The 22,275-nt window shown below is 40.0% G+C and overlaps 1 protein-coding gene across 2 annotated transcripts in view; it reads left to right on the top strand.

The window, feature by feature from the left end:
• Positions 1–256: 256 nt before the first annotated feature.
• Positions 257–22,275, top strand: part of LOC107283594 (retinol dehydrogenase 8) — a 24,753-nt gene continuing 2,734 nt past the window's right edge. Inside the window, exons 1-6 of one of the 2 annotated variants that reach the window (XM_015811525.1) lie at positions 257–468; positions 10,542–10,646; positions 10,773–10,934; positions 12,915–13,094; positions 14,427–14,520; positions 17,552–17,735. In XM_015811525.1, coding sequence (XP_015667011.1) covers positions 10,550–10,646; positions 10,773–10,934; positions 12,915–13,094; positions 14,427–14,520; positions 17,552–17,735 — 717 coding nt within the window. In that variant the 5' untranslated portion in view covers positions 257–468; positions 10,542–10,549. The remainder of the gene's footprint in view (positions 469–10,541; positions 10,647–10,772; positions 10,935–12,914; positions 13,095–14,426; positions 14,521–17,551; positions 17,736–22,275) is intronic. The other variant, XM_015811526.1, reaches the window with a different exon arrangement.

Genomic DNA, 22,275 nt, shown 5'->3' on the forward strand with positions numbered 1-22,275 from the left:
AAATCAACAGCTAATCATTTTGTTCAAAGTTTGGAAGCAATAGCTTTCCTCGGCGATTTTCTCCTTCAGCAAATGGGGATCAGAGTCCATGGACACGGGGGCTCCTTTTGGCTTTTTGTTTTACACACTCGCTAAATCTTCCCGAGCCGGTTTCTTCGTTCAGCAACCGTCCCAACCTTTAACAGCGGCGTGTCACGCCTTCCCCTTCTTAACTCTGGGAAGGCGGGGCCAAAGGAAGGCAACCGAGAGCCATGAGGACTACAATGACCGGCGTCCTTCAGGTTGAGGCGGGTTTGCCCGTCCTTTGCCCGGCTTATACCGTGTGCGAGATGGAGAGGAAGGCCGATTCCCGGGCAGATAGCGGATAAACGAGAAGCGCAGAAATATTCGGAGGATGGTGGGAAGGTCTTGGATCCCCCTTTTCCTCTCGTGCTGACAGGATTTCGGCACTGGGCACAATTTCTCGAGGTAGGTGGTTCTGATATTGGAGAAGTGGTCACCACTGGAAAGCTCCTAGCCACGGAGGCGCCATCCTAGCTTTCTCTTCCGCAAGAAACGGATAGGGCTGCGTGAGAACGCGCGCTGTTAGCAAGGAGTTGCTGTCTGGGATAAGGTTTCTCTCCCAGGGTAGACCACGCGCTTCCATTTCTTTCCTACAACTTTTCCGCGAAGGTATCCAATAATCCCTGCAGGTCGTGGTCGACGATAGCCCTCTGCCAGGGTGGCGCTCCGGGGTAGTTGATTGCGTGGCGGGAGACTGAGCTTCGAAGTGCTGGCGGTTCTCCTGCAGAAAACTTCCTCCGCCACGCCTGGAATATCATTAAAGAGAACTGTTGGTTTTAAAGTCCGGGAAATAGTCTTAGCGGAATCCAACTTCCCATTTTATTACTCTAGTAGTCTAATCTGATGTCTTCCGGTAAAATTGGACTTCGATTCCCCCTAATCCCACCAGTCAGCACAATTTATCCCGGTTGATCGAGAATCATGCAAAATACTTTGCATTTGGAGAACAATTGGATTGGGTACTGTTCCATCCAAAGACAGGAGGGACTTGAATAAAGAACACAACTATGCTCTTGCAACCCCAAAACATTTTTGGATTAGTCTGTCCCCTTAAACATGGCTCCCCATCCTGACAGTGTACTTGTGTAAAGAAATGTATCATTGGACACTTAAGGCCACTTTAAAAATAAGTTTTTGGTTTACATGCCAAAAAAACTTAACGCACCAAATGAAACAACTGAGAAGTGTTTTCTGCAATGGGTATAAATCATTTTCAAACAGTTTAGTTATATCTCATTGATTTCAGTTACATTCCTGGTGCTTGCACAGACAAATGATAACTATCCAGATCATTCCACTAATCTCTTTATTTGATGAATTATATCCTCCTTTCCTAAGAAACACAGGGCAGCATAAACAGCATTCCTCCAATTCTTCGCACAGCATCCTTTTGAAGTAGGCTTAGAGAGAATTACTATCCCAAAGTCCTGTAGTGAGCTTTTGTGTTTTCCTCAGGGTGGATTTATTCAGCTTTGGGCACCTTTCTGCCTCTGTCCTTCTTTAAATGCTTTAGCAATTTATGAATCCAAACTTTTGGTGCTTTCAAGTGCAATGTGCATTTGGTGTTGTGTTGAAAGCACTGAACTTAGACCAGGAAGACTTTGGTTCTAGTCCTTTCTTAGGCATGGAGTCCAGCTGAGTAATCATTGGTCAGCCATTCCCTCTCAGCCCAATACCAAGAAGTCAAAAACCATCCTGGAAGAAGGTAATGGCAATCCACATCTATAAACTTGTCAGGGAAATTGCATGAAACTGTCTATAACGGGTGTCAAACTGCCGGCCCGCAGGCTGGATGCATCATGGCGAAACCACGCCCATCCCATTGCCGACAATGGAAAAAAAGTCACGATACGTCACGACATGTCACATGACATTAAGAGTTTGACATCCCTGGTCTATAAAGTTGTCAGGAATATGAATCAGAATAGAGCTGGAAAGGACCTTGGAGGTTTTCTAGTCCAGCCCCCTGCTTGAGCAGGAGACCCTATATCATTTCATGTTCATGTTTGACTTGAAGGCACCAAAAGAGAAATAATAGTTTACTTTTAGAAAATAAAGCACGGGGCTGATTGCAATCCCTAACCTAATATTAATCTTCCAAACTCCGTTTGTAATACATTTTTTGCACAAATTGTTCTGCAGTGTAATACAGTAGTCCTCGAGCTACGAGCCCAAGTTTCCATTGCTAAGCAAGACAGTTGTTAAGTGAGCTTTGTCCCATATTACCACTCTTCTTGCCACAATTATTAAGTGAATCACTGCAGTTGTTAAGTTAGTAACACAGTTGTTAAGTGAATCTGGCTACCCATGGTAGCGAACCTATGGCACGTGTGCCACAGGTGGCACACAGAGCCCTCTCTGTGGGCACGTGCCATTGCCCCAGTCCTAGGCCTTCAGCTGGGTTTTATAAAACCTTTTCGCTTTAGGTCTCCGCCACCGTGTGCAAAAAAAAAAAAAAAGAATCAATTTCAACTTCTCACGGGAAATAAAAAGATCTCACAAAGTTGGAATTGATTGATTGAACTTTTTAGTCCCACCCAGTCTGCCGTTACCACCACAGCCACGCCCATCCAATGGGCCATGCCCACCCAATGGGCCATGCCCACCCAATGGGCCACGACCACCCGGCACCCAACGATACATAAATGGGTTTTGGGTTGCAGTTTGGGCACTCGGTCTCTAAAAGGTTCACCATCACTGGACTATACTATTTAGAAGGCTGCAAAAGATGATCACATGATCCCAGGACCCTGTAACCGTCAATAATAATAATAATAATAATAATAATAATAATAATAATAATTAAAAAAAAATAAATAAAGTTGGAAGGGACTTTGGAGGTCATCTAGTCCAACCCCCTGCTCAGGCAGGAAACCCTGTACCTGTGGTGGCGAACCTATGGCACGCGTGCCACAGGTGGCACGCAGAGCCCTCTTTGTGGGCACGTGCAGCGTCGCCCCAGTCCTAGGTCGTCAGCTGGGTTTTATAAAACCTTTTCGCTTTAGGCCTCTGCCGCCATGTGCAAAAAAAAAAAAGGTTCAGTCAATCTATCAATTTCAACTTCTCACGGGGAAAAAAAGATCTCACAAAGTTGGAATTGATTGAACTTTTTAGTCCCACCCAGTCTGCCGTTATCACCGCAGCCACGCCCACCCGGCACCTGACGATACATAAGTGGATTTTGGGTTGCAGTTTGGGCACTCGGTCTCTAAAAGGTTCACAATCACTGCCCTATACCATTTCAGACAAATGGCTGTCCAGTCTCTTCTTAAAAACTTCCAGTGTTGGAGCATTCACAGCTTCTGGAGGCAGGTTGTTCCAGAAGCTGCCAGTTGCCAAGTGCCCAATTTTTGACAATGGGGATGCTGTAATGGTTGTAAGTGTGAAAAATGGTCATGAGTCACTTTTTTCAGTGCCGTTGTAACTTCAAATGATCACTAAACAAATGGTTGTAAGTCAAGGACTATCTGTATCTTGCAGCTGTATTTTTGTTTCTTTTCCAATAGGTAATATCCATTTTGAAATTATAGAACATTATGAGATGGTCAGATATTCAATTCTGTACAAGAAATTCTCTAGCAGGACATACCCTCCCAGTTTTGGTTTTCCCTCAATAGAGCCAACTCTACAGGAAGAGGAATTGCTATACTGCAAGATTATCTTTCTGTGTGCCTCAGTTTTGGTTAAACCAAAGGGCAACAGACTGCTTGGCCGTGCTGGATTTCTCAAAGTAAGCTATCTATTTTGGTTACAGTGCAATGTCTCTTGGAGTACAGAAGGCATAGAAATTATCATAATATTGTACTTATCTGAGGCGAATAAATAGCTGGATAGAGACATATAAATGGCTGACATCCAGATTCTCTTAATGAATAGATAAATAATTTCATTCCCTGATTATATACAGAAGTCAGCCTAAAATAATTTTGTAGGAATGAAGATGGTCATAATTCTACAGCATCTGAAATGATACCTTATTTGCTTCTCTATAGCCAACTTGATATCTATAGTAATAATGAAACCTTAGTAAGAGAAGGGAACATAGGTTCTCTAGAAACAAGAAAGCTACAAATGTGAATTGAACTTACATAGGCTTTTTTCAGACTTGTTTTGTTTTGTTCAATAATGTATATTTCCTATTTGAATAGGAAGTGCCCTGGAAAGATAAAATGCTATATGTTCTATATATGATAACACAAGAATACAGAATAACCAACTGTACAATCAGTTCTTTGTTAAATAATTTTGTTAAAGTATGTGGCAGCACTCAGGTGATCTTACCAGTTCAGTCCACAGGGGTCTGATCTGGGTTTTTTGTCTCATCGGGAATATATAAGCATTTATTATCAACAGGGCACCATAGTTAAATTTGATTAATACTGCCATGACATATGTCTTGACTACAGGGAGGGGCTTTGTATTTTAAGCAGGATTACGCCTGCTTAGTACTTAGATGGGAGATCATGAAGGAATTCCAGCCCTGTGAACTAGACTGGAAAATTTTAAAAAATCCCTAATGAAGCAACCTTTTTCATGCTGTTGTCAAGAACATTGCATGGATCTGTTTGTGAGATCCGCTGGAGTTAGTTCAACTTTTTTAAAAATGCTTTGTTCAAGATTATCAAAGTAAAATTATTGTTTTTTTAACTTTCCTGGAACAAGTTGTCATTTTTTTTTAAAAAAAAGTATATATTTAAAACATTTTATATATAAATATTTTTCTATTTTATTTTCACTGAGTTTCGGTTTTTGCAGTTTATGATGTACTGTACAATATTTTTGGGTTCTCACTGACATGATTTTTGAGATGGATGAATAAATTCACATTATTTGCTTTGTTTCTTTAAAAAGCTTTAAATATTAAGATTTGCCTTAAAACATTAAAACATGAGTTCAGTCATTAGTTCCCTATTCTTCAGCTGTTTTCTGTAATAAGTAGGATGAAAGAGATGGAAGGAATGTTACTTAAATTTGTAGGTGATACAAAATTGGGCAGAAATAAAATGCATTAATAATTTTGGTAGAGTTGGGGAATGGGCAGGTTAGTAGAATTCATACCTTACTACGCTACTGTCGAGAGCAGCTGCTCAAAATAGCAGGCAGGAGACAAGGTCTTGAAGTGAAGTGAAGACTTTCAAGATGGGCCAAATCAGGAAACAGACTGTCATGGTTCCGATAGATGAGACCATTTAAAAGAACTTCAAGGCAAGAAATTCTTCCTTAAAGAATATCTTTATTTGGCTACAACAGTGATGGCGAACCTTTTAGAGACTGACTGCCCAAACTGCAACCCAAAGCCCACTTATACATTGTCGAGTGCCGGGTGGGTGTGGCCCATTGGCTGGATGTGGCCCATTGGCTGTGGTGGTAACGGCAGACTGGGTGGACTAAAAAGTTCAATCAATCAATTCCAACTTTGCAAGATCTTTTTTTTCCTGTGAGAAGTTGAAATTGATTGATTGATTGATATATTTTTTTTTTGCACACGGCGACAGAGGCCTAAAGCAAAAAGGTTTTATAAAACCCAGCTGAAGGCCTAGGACTGGGGCGACGGCGCGCGTGCCCACAGAGAGGGCTCTGAGTGCCGCCTCTGGCACCCGTGCCATAGGTTCGCCACCACGGGGCTACAACATAACGGCACATACAAAGGTGAACCCAAGACTAAATTCCCCTCCCCTTGGTTACAAAGTTGCAATTCCCACCCCAATTTGCTGTCATAAATCACATTCACCAATTGTTAGAAAATGCAGACACTCCTCCCAGCTCTTATCAGCAATGACCTTGGTTCCCATACATGTGAATTATTTTGGCTAACTGAAAGCTACACCTTCCCTTTCCTTCTAACTAAATATGTGGCAACAAAGACAAAATGAAAATGGCTTCAGTTCAGTTTGCCACAGCGTTGACACAGACATCACAAGACAAATGTCAATAATTACTTTTCTCTAACCAAAGAAGTCCACTGGCACCTCAGCAAGTTCTGGGAATTTCACCAACTTGGTGAGATTTCACTAGCTATTTTTCCAATGTGGGTCATGCCAGATTTTTCAATCTTTGTGTATACAATAATCTTGATGGAATAATAATATACTGACATAATTTTCTATGACTTTTCTGTGTATACATCAGTCCTAAAAAGAAATATTGTGGCTTCAATTAAATATTAATCTTTAAAATCCTTTATATCAATGTGTATATTTGAATCTAACAAGTTTTAGTTTTATATGTTCACCAAGTATAATAAAATGTCCCTTTCTGTTACCTATACTTCCAACATGCATTTGGGCTTCCTTTATGCATTCTATATAATTTCTCTGGCATCATGTACTAACAATACATCAATTTATAAAAATTCCCTTTAAGATTATAATCTAATGCAAATTTCAACCTTTTGATCACATATTTTCCCATTGATCCATCTATATATTATAACCAAAATTCATAGCCCATTTTATTACACATTCTTTAACCCGTTCTTCCATTTCAAATTTCAACAAAAGCTTATACATTTTAGCAATTACATGTTCATCATCAGTATACAATTGCACTTCATATTCTCTTACTTTGTTTATTTTTATTTTCATTTATTTATTTTCATTAACTTATATGCCGCCCTTCTCCCCATGGGACTCAGGGCGGCTCACAGCATGTTAAAACAATATAAAACATTATCCCCTATAAAAGCCAATTAAAAACCAAATATTTATCGCTGTGTCTTATTAAAATCATTAAAAATTGTCCCTATTTAAAATTCACCCTAGGTCAGACCCGCTTGCTGAAANTCTGGACCAGCTGAAGCCTCCGGATGCTCCTCATAGGGAGCCCCATGTATAGAGCATTACAGTAGTCCAGGCGGGAGGTGACGAGGGCATGAGTGACTGTGCGCAAAGCGTCCCGGTCCAGAAAAGGGCGCAACTGGTAAATCAGGCGAACCTGATAAAACGCCCCCCTGGTCACGGCCGACAAATGGTCTTCCAGTGTTAGCCGTGGATCCAGGAGGACACCCAAGTTGCGTGCCCTCTCTGAGGGCACGCAACTTGTTCCGTGCATAAGTCTTTTTATCCATTTTAAATCATTCTAAATGGGAAAATCATTTACAACTATATCTTTCTGCCTTTAGTTGTTCTCTTGATTTAATTTTATATTCCTCTTGGTGGTTCTCCAATCATTCCTGCTACATTAACTTTCTGTCTTTGCCTGCTGTTTCTCTTCTTGTGCTGAGATCCATAGAGGTGTTTTAAGGCATAGCCTGGGTTTATTCCTTATTCTCAACACACACATCTAATAAAATGTTTTTAATAGCCACATTTAAATTTATTATCCATGCCATCCAAATCTCAGATTGTGCCTTTACAACTCCAACACTCTAATTCTTATGGTTTTTTTGTGTAAAAAATGACTTTGTGATTTATGATGAGAAAGAATAGGTTATAGAAAGAAGGGAATTATGATGCAATCTTAGAGAGAGATTAAAATTGTATGTATAACTACTGAGAGGAAGATTGGAAGCCACTTTCTCAATTATTTTTCCATTTTTTGTTTTTGTTTTATTTTGTTTTTTTCTATCTCCTTTTTTCTTTCTCCATTTCCTTTTTCACATTCACTGTGTTTTTCTTTGAATGTATTTGTTATTAGAATATAGAATCATATGGCTGTAAGGGACCTCAGAGGTCTTCTAGTCTTTAATAAATTATTTTTTAAAAGGAAAAAAAGAAACAGACATCGGATGAAATGGTAGACCTTTATTGATCTAAGCTAAAATCTCAGATTCTTGGAAGTCTGGCAATTTTCCTGCCTTTTGTTTGTTTGTTTGTTTACCAGGGTCAAGGTGGGGCAATCTACTCATGTTTTCCAGTTTTCCTGGGCTGAGTTTCACTAAAGATCATTGCATTGTTTCTCTAAATTCATCTCTGTGCTCCTATCTTCCGGAAGACCTTAAAGAACTGGCCAGAGTAAAGTTGGAGGCCAGAGGTGTTGAATGGGAGGTCTAGGATGACTCAACGCCGCTAGCTCGATGCGGCCAGTTGGGGGCAGCCTTCTCGCCTCTGCCAACTCATTGCTGCCATCTCTTTGCAGGACATATCAACACTGGAAATTTGCTGCGGGGACAAGCGCCAAGCGGGTGAGCAAGTGGGCTGTCTGAGGTGAGCGGTGATGGGCAGAGAGTGGAGTTAGAGGCAACAGTGCAGAGGCAACGGCATGGGGTGGGGTGAGATATCAAAATGGGAAGCCCCCGCCACCCTGCAACTTTCCTTTAAAGCCACATAGCTTAATGTTTGAGGGTATCTTGCTCTGAAAATAAGGGACGTTTTGGGAAGCAATGGGGTAGGATGTCAGCTTTTTTAAAAACTAAAAAGGCTTGTTTTGAGTTGCATTCAAATCCTTGCCCGTCAAGCAGATTGCAAAGTTTCCCGGCTTTGGGGAAAAGCACTCTGCACATGACCAGAAACACTTCTGTTTGTACGGAGTGTTGCAGCAATGTACCCCTCAGAGCTGGAAGGATGATTTAATTGTGTTTCTGGTCATGTGCAGAGTGCTTCCCTGGTGTTTCTGTCACATACAGAGTGCTTTCCCCCAAAGCCAGGTGGGTGATTTCATGGTGTTTCTGGTCAAGTGCAGTGTGCGTTTGGATGAAGAGTCGCAGCAATGTTACACCCCAAACCAACACCGATGCTGTGAAAAGAGTAATGCTGAGAAGAGGGTTTTTTTTTTCCAGTTTGGTCTCCACGCAATGTCCACACAGCCCCATTTCTGTGGTTCAACAGACCCTACAGCTAAATGAGGCTGCAAACTTTGCGATCTGCTTGATGGACAAGGATTAAAATGCAAGTCAAAACAAGCCTTTTCAGTTTTAAAAAAACCTGTCATCCCACCTCATTGATTCCCAAAGCTGCCCTTATTTTCAGAGCAAGACAGCCTCAAACACTAAGCAATTTAAAAAAAAAAAAGGTGCAGGGTGGCGAGGGGCTTCCCATTTTGACACTCCACCTCCCACTGTTGCCTCTGTGCTGTTGCCTCCAACTCCACTTTCCGCCCATTTCCGCCCTCTGACAGCCCGCTTGCTTGCTTGCCCATGGTTCTCCATCCAGCGCCCTCAGCGAGTTATCCCTGCAGATAATTTCCAGTGTTGAGATATTCTGCAGAAAGATGGCGGCAGCAAGTTGGCAGAGGAGAGTTGGCCATGTCTGTGAAGCCTGGCCATGTTGAGCTAGTGGTGTCAAGTCATCCCATTCTGGCAGTGGGAGAGATGTTGCTTTCGAGATTCTGGGAGTTGTTATTACAGTTTTTATTGTTGTTTTGTGAGTTAGCCAAAGTAATGGTATACATCAGTGATGGCGAACCTTTTAGAGACCGAGTGCCCAAACTGCGACCCAAAAGCCACTTATGCATTGTTGGGTGCCAGGTAGGTGTGGCCTATTAGGTGGGTGTGGCTGTGGTAACAGCAGACTGGATGGGACTAAAAAGTTCAATCAATCAATTCCAACTATGCAAGATCTTTTTTTTCCAGGAGAAGTTGAAATTGATTGATTGATTGAACCTTTTTTTTTTTGCACACGGCAGCCGGAGGCCTAAAGCGAAAAGGTTTTATAAAACCCAGCTGAAGGCCTAGGCCTGGGGCGACGGTGCGCGTGCCCACAGAGAGGGCACCGAGTGCCGCCTCTGGCACCCGTGCCATAGGTTCGCCACCACTGGTATACATGATGGGCAGCCATGTAAATCTTTTAAATAAATGAATAACACTTCCCTTCTTATAGGTAAACTCTTTGTGCCTGGTCATGCACAGGGAAGTCTTTTGGATACTTGTTCCTGAAGCACAACAGCTATGGACAGTATGGCATTTTATGCTACAGTTTCTTTTATATTCCATAATCCAACATTTGATAGTGCAAAGATGTATAGTCATGTTACTCTTTAGTGCCAGTGAAACTGAGGAAAAATAAGTGGCTGGGGCAACAGAACAACCTTCTAATTTTTTTCCATATTTCAACCCAGCAACTCCAGCCGGCAAGACAATGCGGGGAGCAACCAGGAGCAGTCTTGGTAACATCCAGAAGTGACAGGCTCCTTTCTGCCCTCCTCAAACAGGGCTAAGCCCCAAAATGGCTTCATTTTAGTTGACAAAATGATTCATTTGTGGAAATACTATAGCTGATAAAAACTACTTTGCAGTCATTGTGAACACTAAAAATCGTACCTACTTTCTGAATGCTCAAAGAATTTTAGACTAACTCAGTCATCTTTTCATTAGTTCTGCAAAGTAGATCATTATTATTATTAGGGCCATTTTTTTTTAGATGGGAAGAAGGCCGAAAGAGCCTTGAAATTCTTTGCAAAGGTGATGTTTGAGGTGGGGACTTGGGGGATCAGAGGGACGATCACACTTCGTCAGTGCAAAGGACTTCCAGTCGTATCTCTAGCCTTGGTTCTTTGTACCATTCCTGAGGCTTTTCTCCTATTCTTTTGCTTTCCTCCCACAGGCAACAAGATGGCCGTGCGGAATGTGCTGGTGACTGGCTGCTCCTCCGGCATTGGGCTGGCCCTGGCAGTGCGCCTAGCAAGAGATGAACTGAAGCGATTTCGAGGTAAGGCTAACTGGAGCCCAGAAAGGGTGCTAAGAAGCACATCCTATTCAAAGAAGGAAAGGAAGCCCTCCCTAACTTGGCCAGAGTGATGCCTTATAACTCCTGGACTACATTCTTTTTCTTTAGTTTTTGCCACCATGAGAAATTTGGAGAAAAGTGAAGCCCTGAAGCAGCAAGTGGGGCCAGCTCTGGATAAGATGCTTGAAATCAAAGAACTGGACGTGACCAGTGAGGACTCTATCAGGAGCTGCGTGAACAGCATCCCCCAACGCAGGGTGGATGTGCTGGGTAGGAAAGCAAGCCTTTTCCCCTCCCCCCAATAAAGCCCCTCTTATTCAGGACGAAAAGGATTTGCTTGGACTGTGTCTGCACTAGACCATACAGTCCAATGTTCCTTTTGCATCAACTAGTCTGGTCATTGTCACGGTCAACAAACTGGAACATAATGTCTGAATTAGACTTTGATCCACTGAGAGCTTTTTACCCCAATTTTATATCCCCTAGGCATCTTTAGACTGTGGTTTCCAGGCTTTCCAGCTTCCATAGACACTGGCTGAGGGAGGGCAACAAATTGGGGAAGTTACATCTAAGAAGCTTAATGTGTTTGCCAAGTCCAGTTTAAGCTGTTTGGACATATTCATGAACCTTTTGTGACAAAGACGTTCTAAATGTAACACATATTTGCGCAAGGAGCCTACCCTATCCTTTTCTCTGCAGAATGGCATTTATATGGGAACTTTATCATAAATCCAGAATTGAAAGTTCCATCTTCCACCTTCCAAAAAGCAGGTTCAGTGAGGATGTGACAGGTTGTGATTTGTAGTAGTGGAGTAACATATGAATAGAATAGAATAGAATAGAATAGAATAGAATAGAATAGAATAGAATACTTTATTGGCCAAGTGTGGTTGGACACACAAAGAATTTGTTTCCGGTGCATAAGCTCACGGTGTAATACAAGTAATAGTGATAATCATGATCATATACAACATGAAAATACATTCATCATAAATTGTGAAATACAACACTTCATCATAAATCAAAAGATGCAATACTTAGTGATAGTCATCGAGTACTAGCTAAGCAAACAACATAAATCATATTAGGATACAAAAAAAATCAATATAAATTGTAAGATACAAGCAGCAAAGTTATAGTCATAAGAAGATAAGGATAGGTAATAGGAAAGATGAGGAATATCATAGTAATGCAGCTTTACTAAGTATTTTGACAGTGTTGTGGGAATTAGTTGTTAAGCAGAGTGACGGCATGGGGGAAAAAACTGTCCTTGTGTCTAGTTGTTCTGGTGTGCAATGCCCTATAGTGTCGTCTTGAGGGAAGAAGTTGAAACAGTTTATGTCCAGGATGTGAGGGGTCTGTAGATATTTTCACAGCCTTCTTTCTGGCTTGTGCAGTATACAGGTCCTGAATGGAAGGCAGGCTGGTAGGAATTTTTGCAGTTCTAACTATCTGTTGAAGTCTGTGTTTGTCTTGTCTGTCTTGCAGTGCCAAACCAGACAGTTATAGAGGTACACATGACAGACTCAAAAATTCCTTTGTAGAACTGTATCAGCAGCAACTTGGGCAGTCTGAGCTTTCTGAGTTGGTGCAGGAAGAACATTTTTTGTTGTGCTTTTTTGATGACGTTTTTGATGTTAGGTGTCCATTTTAAATCTTGAGATATTATAGAACCCAGAAACTTGAAGGTCTCTACTGGTGATACTGTATTGTCTAGTATTGTAAGAGGTTGTAGAATAGTAGGGTTTCTCCTAAAGTCTACTGTCATTTCTACAGTTTTGAGTGTGTTCAGTTCAAGATTGTTCCAGCCATACCACAAGGTTAGTTGTTCAACCTCCCATCTGTATGCCGATTCGTTGTTGTCTCGAATGAGGCCAATCACTGTTGTATGATCTGCAAACTTCAGTACTTTAACAGAGGGATCTTTTCAGATGCAGTCATTGGTATATAGAGAGAAGTGGAGAGAGCACAAAACCCTCGGGGGGCCCCCTGTGCAATATGGGAAGCTCTGTGAGCTGCCATTTGTAAACAACCTTGTTCAGGTGTTTCTCAAAATACAGAGAAAGCCCAACAGATCCTCAAAGTAGGTCAGTGTCATCTTTGCTAACAATTGCTAGGATTTCAAGACAATGAGTTAGATTATAACACCATCTTCTCCTCCTCTCTGCTGATTTCGCAAATTCACAAGTATTTGAAATACTGTTTTCTCCTGTTCCCTCTTGCTAACTTAACCACTCCCTTCCCACACAGTGAACAATGCAGGATTTGGCCTGATTGGTCCAGTGGAAAGCCAGAGCATGGCCTCAATTCAACGCCTCTTCGACACCAACTTCTTTGGCTTGGTGCGCCTTGTCCAGGAAATCTTCCCTGACATGAAGCAACGAAAGAGAGGGCATATTGTTGTGATGAGCAGCGTCTTAGGTTTGCAAGGTGAAGCTTCTTTCGGAGGGCAAAGGAGAATGTTGTTCTAGAATCTCTAGACAACCAACCTTGATTATCCCAGAGGATGAGGGTGGGACGAGTTCTGGAGAATGGAAGCTGCCTTACCAATGGATTTCTATGGCAACTGCATCACCTGCTAAATACAGGCTATTTGTCTGGGACATGTGAAGCTGGCCTATACCAAGTCATACTGTTGGTCCATCTTGTCTTCTCTGACAGGTAGCAGCTCTGCAAGGTTGCAGGCAATGAGAATATTTCCAGTCTTGTCAAGATCCTTTTAACATTAAGCTCCGTCCTTTCTTTGCTACAGAACAAAGAGCTGGAGGCAAGTCATGCAAAGGAACCTAGTAGTACCTTGCAGGGGAAGGGGCTTGCAAAGAAAGGGAAGGGGACCCAAAACACTTCCCTCCTTGGGCAAAATCATTCATGAACCTTAAGAGGATTTTAAAAAGCATTCAAGCTGATCTGTTGTGTATTTATTTGTCAACATCCCATTAGGGACCTTTACAGGCTTAACATAACTGATCTTCTGGGGTACACATAGATAAACTAAATGAGAAGTTAAATTAATGGCTGTGATTGCACAACACATTAAACAATAAGAAAAGTTAAAACCAACAAAGTTCCACAAAATGTACAAATGTAGCTACTTAGTCTTTAATAATTGATCTAGTTAAGTAAACACTGTAGAGGCAGCCAGAGTACAAGATATTACACTATAAAGTAAAATGAACCCTCTGGACTTCAGTTTTCTAATCAAAACCTGTTAGTGATTATGTCAGTGTTCACATGACACCGTTCAGTTCATTTAATTCAAATCAGACATTCCAGGTTCTCGTGATACACTAAACCATAGACTGATGGCATATGCTGGGTTCACACAACACATTAGACTAACAGGTGGTTTGCTGAATTATGGTCCAATGCCAAATCAAATATAGCCAGAATGGTTCTTTTTATGCAGGCAAGGGCCAATGCCATCCCCAAATGGGTGTGAAACTCTACCTTTTACCAGTCCTGCTAACTCAGTCTTACAAAGCAGGTTGACACACTAAACAATAAACCCATGTTGTTTTTCCATACCTCCTTTCTGGGTCTAGAAAAGCTTTATTTGCTTTAATATCTATATATTGGGTTAAAAAAAACATAAAATTAAAAGCACAGCAGCAGGATAGGTCCAAGAAGTGACACGTTTGCTACTCAGTGCAAAGCAGCTTCACTTTTCTTTTGGGAAGTCTTGTTAGCAATAGTAAAAGAGAACAAACCACTCATGTCTATGAGTCATCTTTTTTTTTTCTTGCAATATTTAATTCCCTGCAGGTCTCCTGTTCAACGATATCTACTCTGCCTCCAAATTTGCTGTGGAGGGTTTCTGCGAGAGCTTAGCCCTGCAGGCCCTAAAATTTGGGATCAGGTAAATACAGTGGGATTGGAATTAAGACAGATCACGACGGAGGTTTCCCTGAGAAGGAATTGCATTTCTTTGGGCATTATTAGATTAATACAACTCAGGATAGGATCAGTAAAAGTTAAACGAGCAAGCATGCAGCTCAAGATTGTATGCAAATCTTGAGTCTTATTTTCCCAGAGTTACTAAAGCTTAGTGCGATTAGATCTGGGCTGAAAGAATGCATAAGAACACTGATGGCAGCAAAATATTCATATTTTTTTTTAATCTCTTTGTTGTCATCTAATGGTCCTTTGGATTTTTACCACTCAGATTTCATAGTCCAGTCAAAGCAGCTTTCAGCTCCAATCACTGAACAGCACACTCCAGTCATCCCTAGCTGCCCTACCTTTACTGACTTGGATTGCAGCACTAGGCTAGGATGGAGAAGGTACTTATTCAGCTCATTTCACTGGGGTGGCCTTGCATATAGACACCAACTTTCTCAAATGTTAACCTCTGAGAATTGTGGTAAAGAAGCAATTCTAAAAACTTTTCCCAAACGTGTATCCCTTCAGTCAAGATGTGGAAATACTTTTTTTTGTCTAGCTTTTTTTATTTTAAGCTCTCAAGCACTGAGAACTCTTCTACCTGGGTTTCTTTTAACTGGAGAATGTTGAATCATTAGATTGCTTTTAGGAAAGGTAGTAGTGATATATGCTTTTAAATATTGTGTTTTTGTTTTTTGGCATTTATTTTTTTAGAAATAAATTATGATGGTGGTTCAAAAACAATAACAGAGTTCAGAAAAGGGCAGGTGGTCATTTTAAAACTGAGTGTTATTTTTTCCCTTCCTTGTTTAATAAATGTTTAAATTACCCCTTGTCCTTGCAGATGACAGGAACATATAATCATATAAATGGAAAATGGATTATTTAAAAAAAAACCTTGGAAATGAAATATTCCTTTGGATCTATGTCTCCTCATCTTCTGTGAAGTTAGGATCCTAAACACAAAGTATGGGCAGAATATCTGGAGATGGTTCTTAAGGAAATCTTTTATCTCTCCAAAATGTATTGAAAATAACATTGATTGGTAGAATACAAACAAGGTCAAGGAATTGTCATTTTTATACGTTAAAAGGGTACAAATCTCTAATGCAGTGTTTTGGGAGTTGAAGTCCACACATCTTAAAATTGCCATCCTCCCCCCCCTCTCCCTCCCTCTCCCTCTCCCTCACACACACACACTTCACATTTAAATTTCTACAAAAGATAAAATATCAAAAATGAAATTGAAAAGAAAAAGGTAAAGTACAAGAAAAAAAGAATATCAATATTAGCTGTAGAGAGTCACTCAACAGGGAGATGGGCAACATATAAATTTAATAAATAAATAAAATAGTACCCATAGTAAGTCATTTTAATTCCTGACATTTTGCCCAATAGTGACAGTTTAATTTGTCCAACTTTAAGAAGTCCTTTTTGATATCATGCCATGTCTTAACATAATTATACATACAGTTCATATTATTAAATATAACCTCCAGATATATAATCTTTTCAATTTTAAAACCAGTTTTTTCATCCAAGTCTCTCGAACTTGAAGGTTTTCAAGATAAGATTGGACAATCATTTGTCCCAGATGGTACAAGGACTCTTGCCTTGGATAGGGGTTGAACTAGAAAACTTCCAATATCCCTTCCAGCCCTATAATTTGCTGATACGATTCTATGTATGCTCATATTCTTTTTTTTTATATATATATAAAATTTTTTATTGATTTTTCAGATTAAACAACAAATAAAACAAATATGATGCATTTACTTAAAACAAAAAAAAGAAAAAAAAGATAATACATTTTCGGAGACGTTCGGTAGTCCCCGCCCTGCATCCACCCTCATTCACTTTCCTCTCCTTCCTCCCCCTAAACCCACAACCTCTCCTCTTTCCTCCTTTCCACCTTCCTACATCCCATCTCCCTTCTTAACCACCTCATCGAATGCAGTTTGGGGTACCAGCCGAGCATCTCCTCTTTTTAATACAATTCCATTATTTACCTATAGTATATAAATACATCAATATGTATGCTCATATTCTTAACTATAATTTTTATTGTTTATTTACTTAAAAGCCATCTAATGCACTTCAATTTCTTCATTAAATATTCAATACCATGTTGAGGCTTTTGTAAAAAATAAAATCTAAATTGTCATGAAAAAGCCCTCAGTAAATCTCTTCTTTAAATTTTCAGTCCCATTATTTCTCATCCTGTCTAATGCCTCTGTTGAACCCTTAAACAACAAAGGAGAGAAATCCTGCTCTAATGATCACCCTCTCTGTTTGTTGGCGATAGTAAACTTTTTTCCAAGCACTTGGGCTGGAATCCTTTGGGAGTAATAGACAGACTGGAGGTACATTAGCTGAACAACAAATGGTCTTTAAACATGCTCAATTGGTGCCTAATTCTACAACTTCTGTCTGAAATATGGACCACAAGGGGTGCTATTTGCTGCATTTGTTGACTTCAGTGGTAGAGAATGTGTGATGAACAATGTTTGAATGTTATATTGATATTTTACCATTTCATAGTTATGATTATAATTTATTATGCTAGTCACAAATAATAAAAAACTGACTGCCTCTTTAATTTAAGATTTTATTTGCTATAAACATCAGACCTAGACAGACCTTCTCTGCAAGACTATGGGGCTGAAAGAAAGCATGAGAAACGCATTAAAATTAAATTCTTCTAAATCAAAAGAGAGATTTGTAAAATGGTTTCAATTTTTTCTTCATAGCATAGTTTTTTGAACTGAAGTGGGCTAAGAGCTCTTGCTTAGTAAAGCCCAGGCCTTGTATTCTAAGTCACATAACTATGTGGAACCAATAGGAAGCATCTTAAGGTATCTGCTGGGATGACACAGCACTTCTGGCATACTGCTGGTTCTTGCCAATGTTAGAAGACAAACCTGCTTCTTTGTCAAACATTGTTAGGTTGCTCATCAGTGGAAGGGTGGAGTGGATCCTGATTATTCACTGTTTCTTTCCTCCCACAGAATCAGTTTGATTGAGCCAGGACCAGTGATATCAGAGTTTGAGAGGAAGCTTTATGAAGAGGCAGCAAGCATGGATCTCTCTGGCGTGGATAAAGAGACACTGGATATATTTCACAATTTCTATCTAGCCTACTCCAAGGAGGTCTTCACTGCACTCGGGCAATCTCCAGAAGAGGTGGCTGAGGTAGGATGATGCTTCTCCCTACTTGTTTTAGAATAAATGCCTAGTCTCTGATGCTTACTGGGACCTCTGCTTTGGCCAGGAGCCTTAATTTCTTCTGGTGACTTGCAGTGTTGACTGACTCCAGAAGATTAATCAAACCAGGGCTCCCCCCCCCAAAAAAAAGTAAGAAAGAAAAGAAAAAGAAATAATATATTGGCACATTTGGAGGAACCATAAAGTCAGAAGTTTAACTTGTTTTAAATTAAGGGGCAACCCCCATCTCCCAACTCTGTCAGTAAAGGATTAGCTTGCTTGACTATATTCACACAACATATCTAGTAGGTGTATAACCACTGGGTTAGTTTATAGCTTGAGAGAACTCTGCTACTTCTGGAGCGCTACTGATTGTTGGTCGGCTTCTGGGTGCAATTGAAAGCCAGCTGTCAACTTTAAAGCTGTACATAGTCCCAGACTGCATTATCTGAAGACAGCTTCTCCTGTGTTCATCTGCCTTCTGATCAGGTTAAATAGGGCCTATTCTTTTCAGGTATCTAGATGAGAATGCTATCTGACAGAGCATTGGAAATGGGCATTTTTAAATTACCTTTCCCATACTCTAGAATTTTCTCCCCACAAAATCCAACCTGGCCTTCAGAAGAGCAGTTAAGAATTGGTAGCTCCATCAAACACAGGAGAAGGGCATTCTATGATTGAAGATTTGAATTTGGCACTAACGAATTGGGCATTCAACTTTCCTATAGTATGCTAAAAGGCTTATAGTTGGAATTATCATCAGCTTTACCCTTCTTATAGTCAGGGTCTACTAGAGATGTTTTCCAGTCATAATATATTCTACAGGTTGTATTTTTTGTGATGATGATTGCTTCTAATAATGAAGCCCTTCAGTATTATGCTACATTGGAATGTAATCCCTCATTGATTTACATGGCTGAACTAGCTTAGAAACATCCTTGATCATCACAGATTCCAAAGAACAAGACCCATCAAATACTTGTTATTATCCACTATATTGTAGATTCCATACAACTGATAATAGAAAATGGATTTAATATAGCTGTCCAAACAGTAACTGAGATATTGCAGTTTCTGGATCTGAGATAGTTTCAGAAAGCCCCAGAAAAAAGGGTTCTAAAAAAGTAAGGAAGCACTTATAAGAAATCCTATATCTTCAAGAATCTATTTATTTAGATGCCAAACTGCTTTGTGGTATTTTTAAAAAAAAATTATAAGGAGGATGTAATTGGACAGACTGATAATATATTTCTCTTAATTTCCTCTTCACACAATAGCCCAACCTACCAAAAACGTAACTGTAAAAGAAAGATTAGAAATAAAAATTAAAATAGCAAGAAAATGGTAAGAGAACACCTGTCTGACTTTGATCACCGGGACCTGATGGATTACATCCCAGAGTTTTGAAGGAGCTGGTAGATGTTATCTCAAAACCATTGTATCATATCTTTAAAAAATCCTGAAGCATTGGGGAACTACCAGAGAATTGGAAAAGAGCTGATGTGGTTCCCATCTTCAAAAAAAGGAAGAAAAAAAAAAGACCCAGGAAACTACAAACCAATCAGCCTAACATAAATACCTGGAAAGATACTGGAAAAAATAATCAAAAAACAGATCTATGAACATCTAGAACAAAGTTATAACTAGTAGCCAGCATGAGTTTGTTAAAAACAGATCATGCCAAACTAATCTTATTTAATTCTTTGGCAAAGTGACTAAATTAGTAGACCAGGGAAATGCTGTGGCCATAGTATATTTGGACTTCAGCAAGGCAATCGATAAATTAGACCACAAGCTAGTTCTTGATAAACTAGAAAAAAATGGGATAAACAGCACGACCACCAGATAGTGTAACTGGCTGACAAACCATACTGAACAAGTAGTCCTTAATGCTACTACCGGTATATCTATATGGAGGGAAGTAAGCAGTGGGGTACCACAAGGTTCTGTCTTAGGCCCAGTATCTTCATAAATGACTTAGGTAAGGGAATAAAAGAGAAATTCATCAAATTTGCAGATGACACTAAGTTGGCAGGATTAGCCAACACCCCAGAAGACAAGCTCAGGATCCAAAAAAGATTTTGACAGACTTGAACAATGGACCCTATCAAAATGAAATTTAATGTGGAGAAAAGCAAGGTTTTACACCTGGGCAGGAAAACCAAAGGTACAAGTACAGATTAAGCAAAATCTGGCTCAAAAACAGTAACTGTGAGAGGGACCTTGGAGTCCTAGTGGACGATCACTTAAACATGAGTTAGCAGTGTGCGGCGGCAGCCAAAAAAGCTAATACAATTCTTGGTTGTATAAACAGAAGCATAGAATCAAAATCATGTAAAGTATTAGTACCACTTTGTAAAGCCTTAGTAAGACCACACCTGGAATACTGCATCCAGTTTTGGTCACCACATTACAAAAAAGATGTTGAGACTTTGGAAAAAGTGCAAAGAAGAGCAACTAAGATGACTAAAGGCCTAGAGACTAAAACATATGAAGAACGGTTGCAGGAATTGGGTATGGCCAGTCTAGAGAAAAGAAGGACTAGGGGACATGATAGCAGTATTCCAGTATTTGAGAGGCTGCCACAAGGAGGAGGGGGTCAATTTATTTTCCAAAGCACCAGAGGGCAGATCAAGAAACAATGGATGGAAACTAATCAAGGAGAGAAACAACCTGGAATTAAGGAGAAACTTCCTAACAGTGAAGACAATTAATCAGTGGAACGGCTTGCATTCAGACATTGTGGATGCTCCATCACTGGAAGTTTTTAAAAGAGGCCTCACAGTCACTTATCTGAAAAGGTATAGGTTCTCCTGCTTGAGCAGGGGGCTTGAACTAGAAGACCTCCAAGGTCCTTTCCAGCTCTGTTCTGATTCTTAACAGTATTCAGCATCAAATCCATTTTCAGGCTGTCCTTGCCTCCATTTCATGAGCTAAAAGATTTAGTTTCCAACCACACCAAGTGTTTATTACATTAGGCAGGTCTCCAGACATGTTTATTCACCACAGCCAACTCACCATGGCCATAGCCAATTCGCTGCAGCCAACTTGCCATGGGACAACTCACCCTGGGATAATTTGCTGTGAGATAAGAGTTACACTAATATCAAAGAAATGGTGGAATAGAATCATTAAAGAAAGGTTGCAAAAGGAGGGACAGAATGGAATGTGAATGACAAAAATTAAAATATTTTTTATTTATTTTGAATAATTAAATTGAATTGTTAATTTGTCCCACAGCAAGCTGGATGTGGCACGTTGTCCCATTCCACTTCAAGAAGGTGTTCCCCCTCGGTTATAATTGCTCTTAAACTTGATACCATATATTGAAATTGTTTATTTATTCATCAAATTTCTATATCATACAAATTATACCTTGAAGTTATGATATTGGGGAAACTACTGAGAGTAGCTTGGATTGCAAGAACAAATCATTCAATATTGGATCAAATAAAACCAGACAGCTCACTGGAAGCTAAAGCTTAAATATTTTGGACACCTAATGAGGTAAAAGTCATTGGAGGCCAACAGAAGACAAAGAGGCTAGATACTATTATTTAAGTTCAGATTTCGGTTCCATATACAAGCTTCTAGTTCTTTTTTTAATCTTCTCGGAGTGGGAGAGATTGCCATTTATAATGTCGATCAGCTAATTTACAGTCTGCATACTCTGAAATCAGTATTTATCATATTTTTATACTTGCTTATCTCATAAACCATGACTCTTTGAATGACATACTGGTTTTACATATTTGGTCTTCGGCAAATGTATTTTACCCTGTCCTTGTCCCTATGAACAATTGATTATTCTATTTCCTCAAGTTTATTATTTGGATTTTTTTCTTTTTTCATGGGCAGGCTGGACTTTGAATCATATTGGGCAACCTCTGAGCAGGTCTATTTAACCAACCATTTTTGCTTCCTAATATATTCTACTGTACTATTCTAGCGTGGAAATGGAGTGAATTAGGCAAATAGAGTTGCCTTATTGGGGAGATGGGTGGTTTATAAATTTAATACGGTAAGTAAAATAACTAAATATCTAAGTATGTATCAGGATTCTTAGCAAAGAACAGAGCCAGTTTGGTCTAGTGGATAAGGTACCAGGCTAGAAAGCAGGAGACTATCCATTCTAATCTTGCCTTAGCCATGAAAGCCAACTGGGTGGCCTTTGGGGTTTTCTCCGATCCTGAACTGCTATATCTCAGTTACTGTTTGGACAGCTATAATTAAATCCATTTTCTTGGGTCAGTCACTCTCTCTTAGCCCAACTTATCTCACAAGGTTGTGAGATGAAATGCAATAGCATTTTGTGAAAAATGGCTTACATTTGGACAGAGTCTTTCTTTGTCTGTGACTTGGCTTTGGGGAAACTAGCCTCAGCCCAAAATGATAATGCCAAGGAGAATGAGTGGGCAGGTACCAGTAGTTGACTGGTGAATCTAAGTCAGTGGTTCTCAACCTTTTTAATGCCGCGACCCCAACCGGTCGTAAGTCGAGGACTAAACCGGTCGTAAGTCAAGGACTA

Source organism: Protobothrops mucrosquamatus, unplaced genomic scaffold (genome assembly GCF_001527695.2).
Source record: "Protobothrops mucrosquamatus isolate PMUCROS unplaced genomic scaffold, P.Mucros_1.0 scaffold44, whole genome shotgun sequence".
In the NCBI taxonomy this organism is placed as follows: Eukaryota; Metazoa; Chordata; class Lepidosauria; order Squamata; family Viperidae; genus Protobothrops; species Protobothrops mucrosquamatus.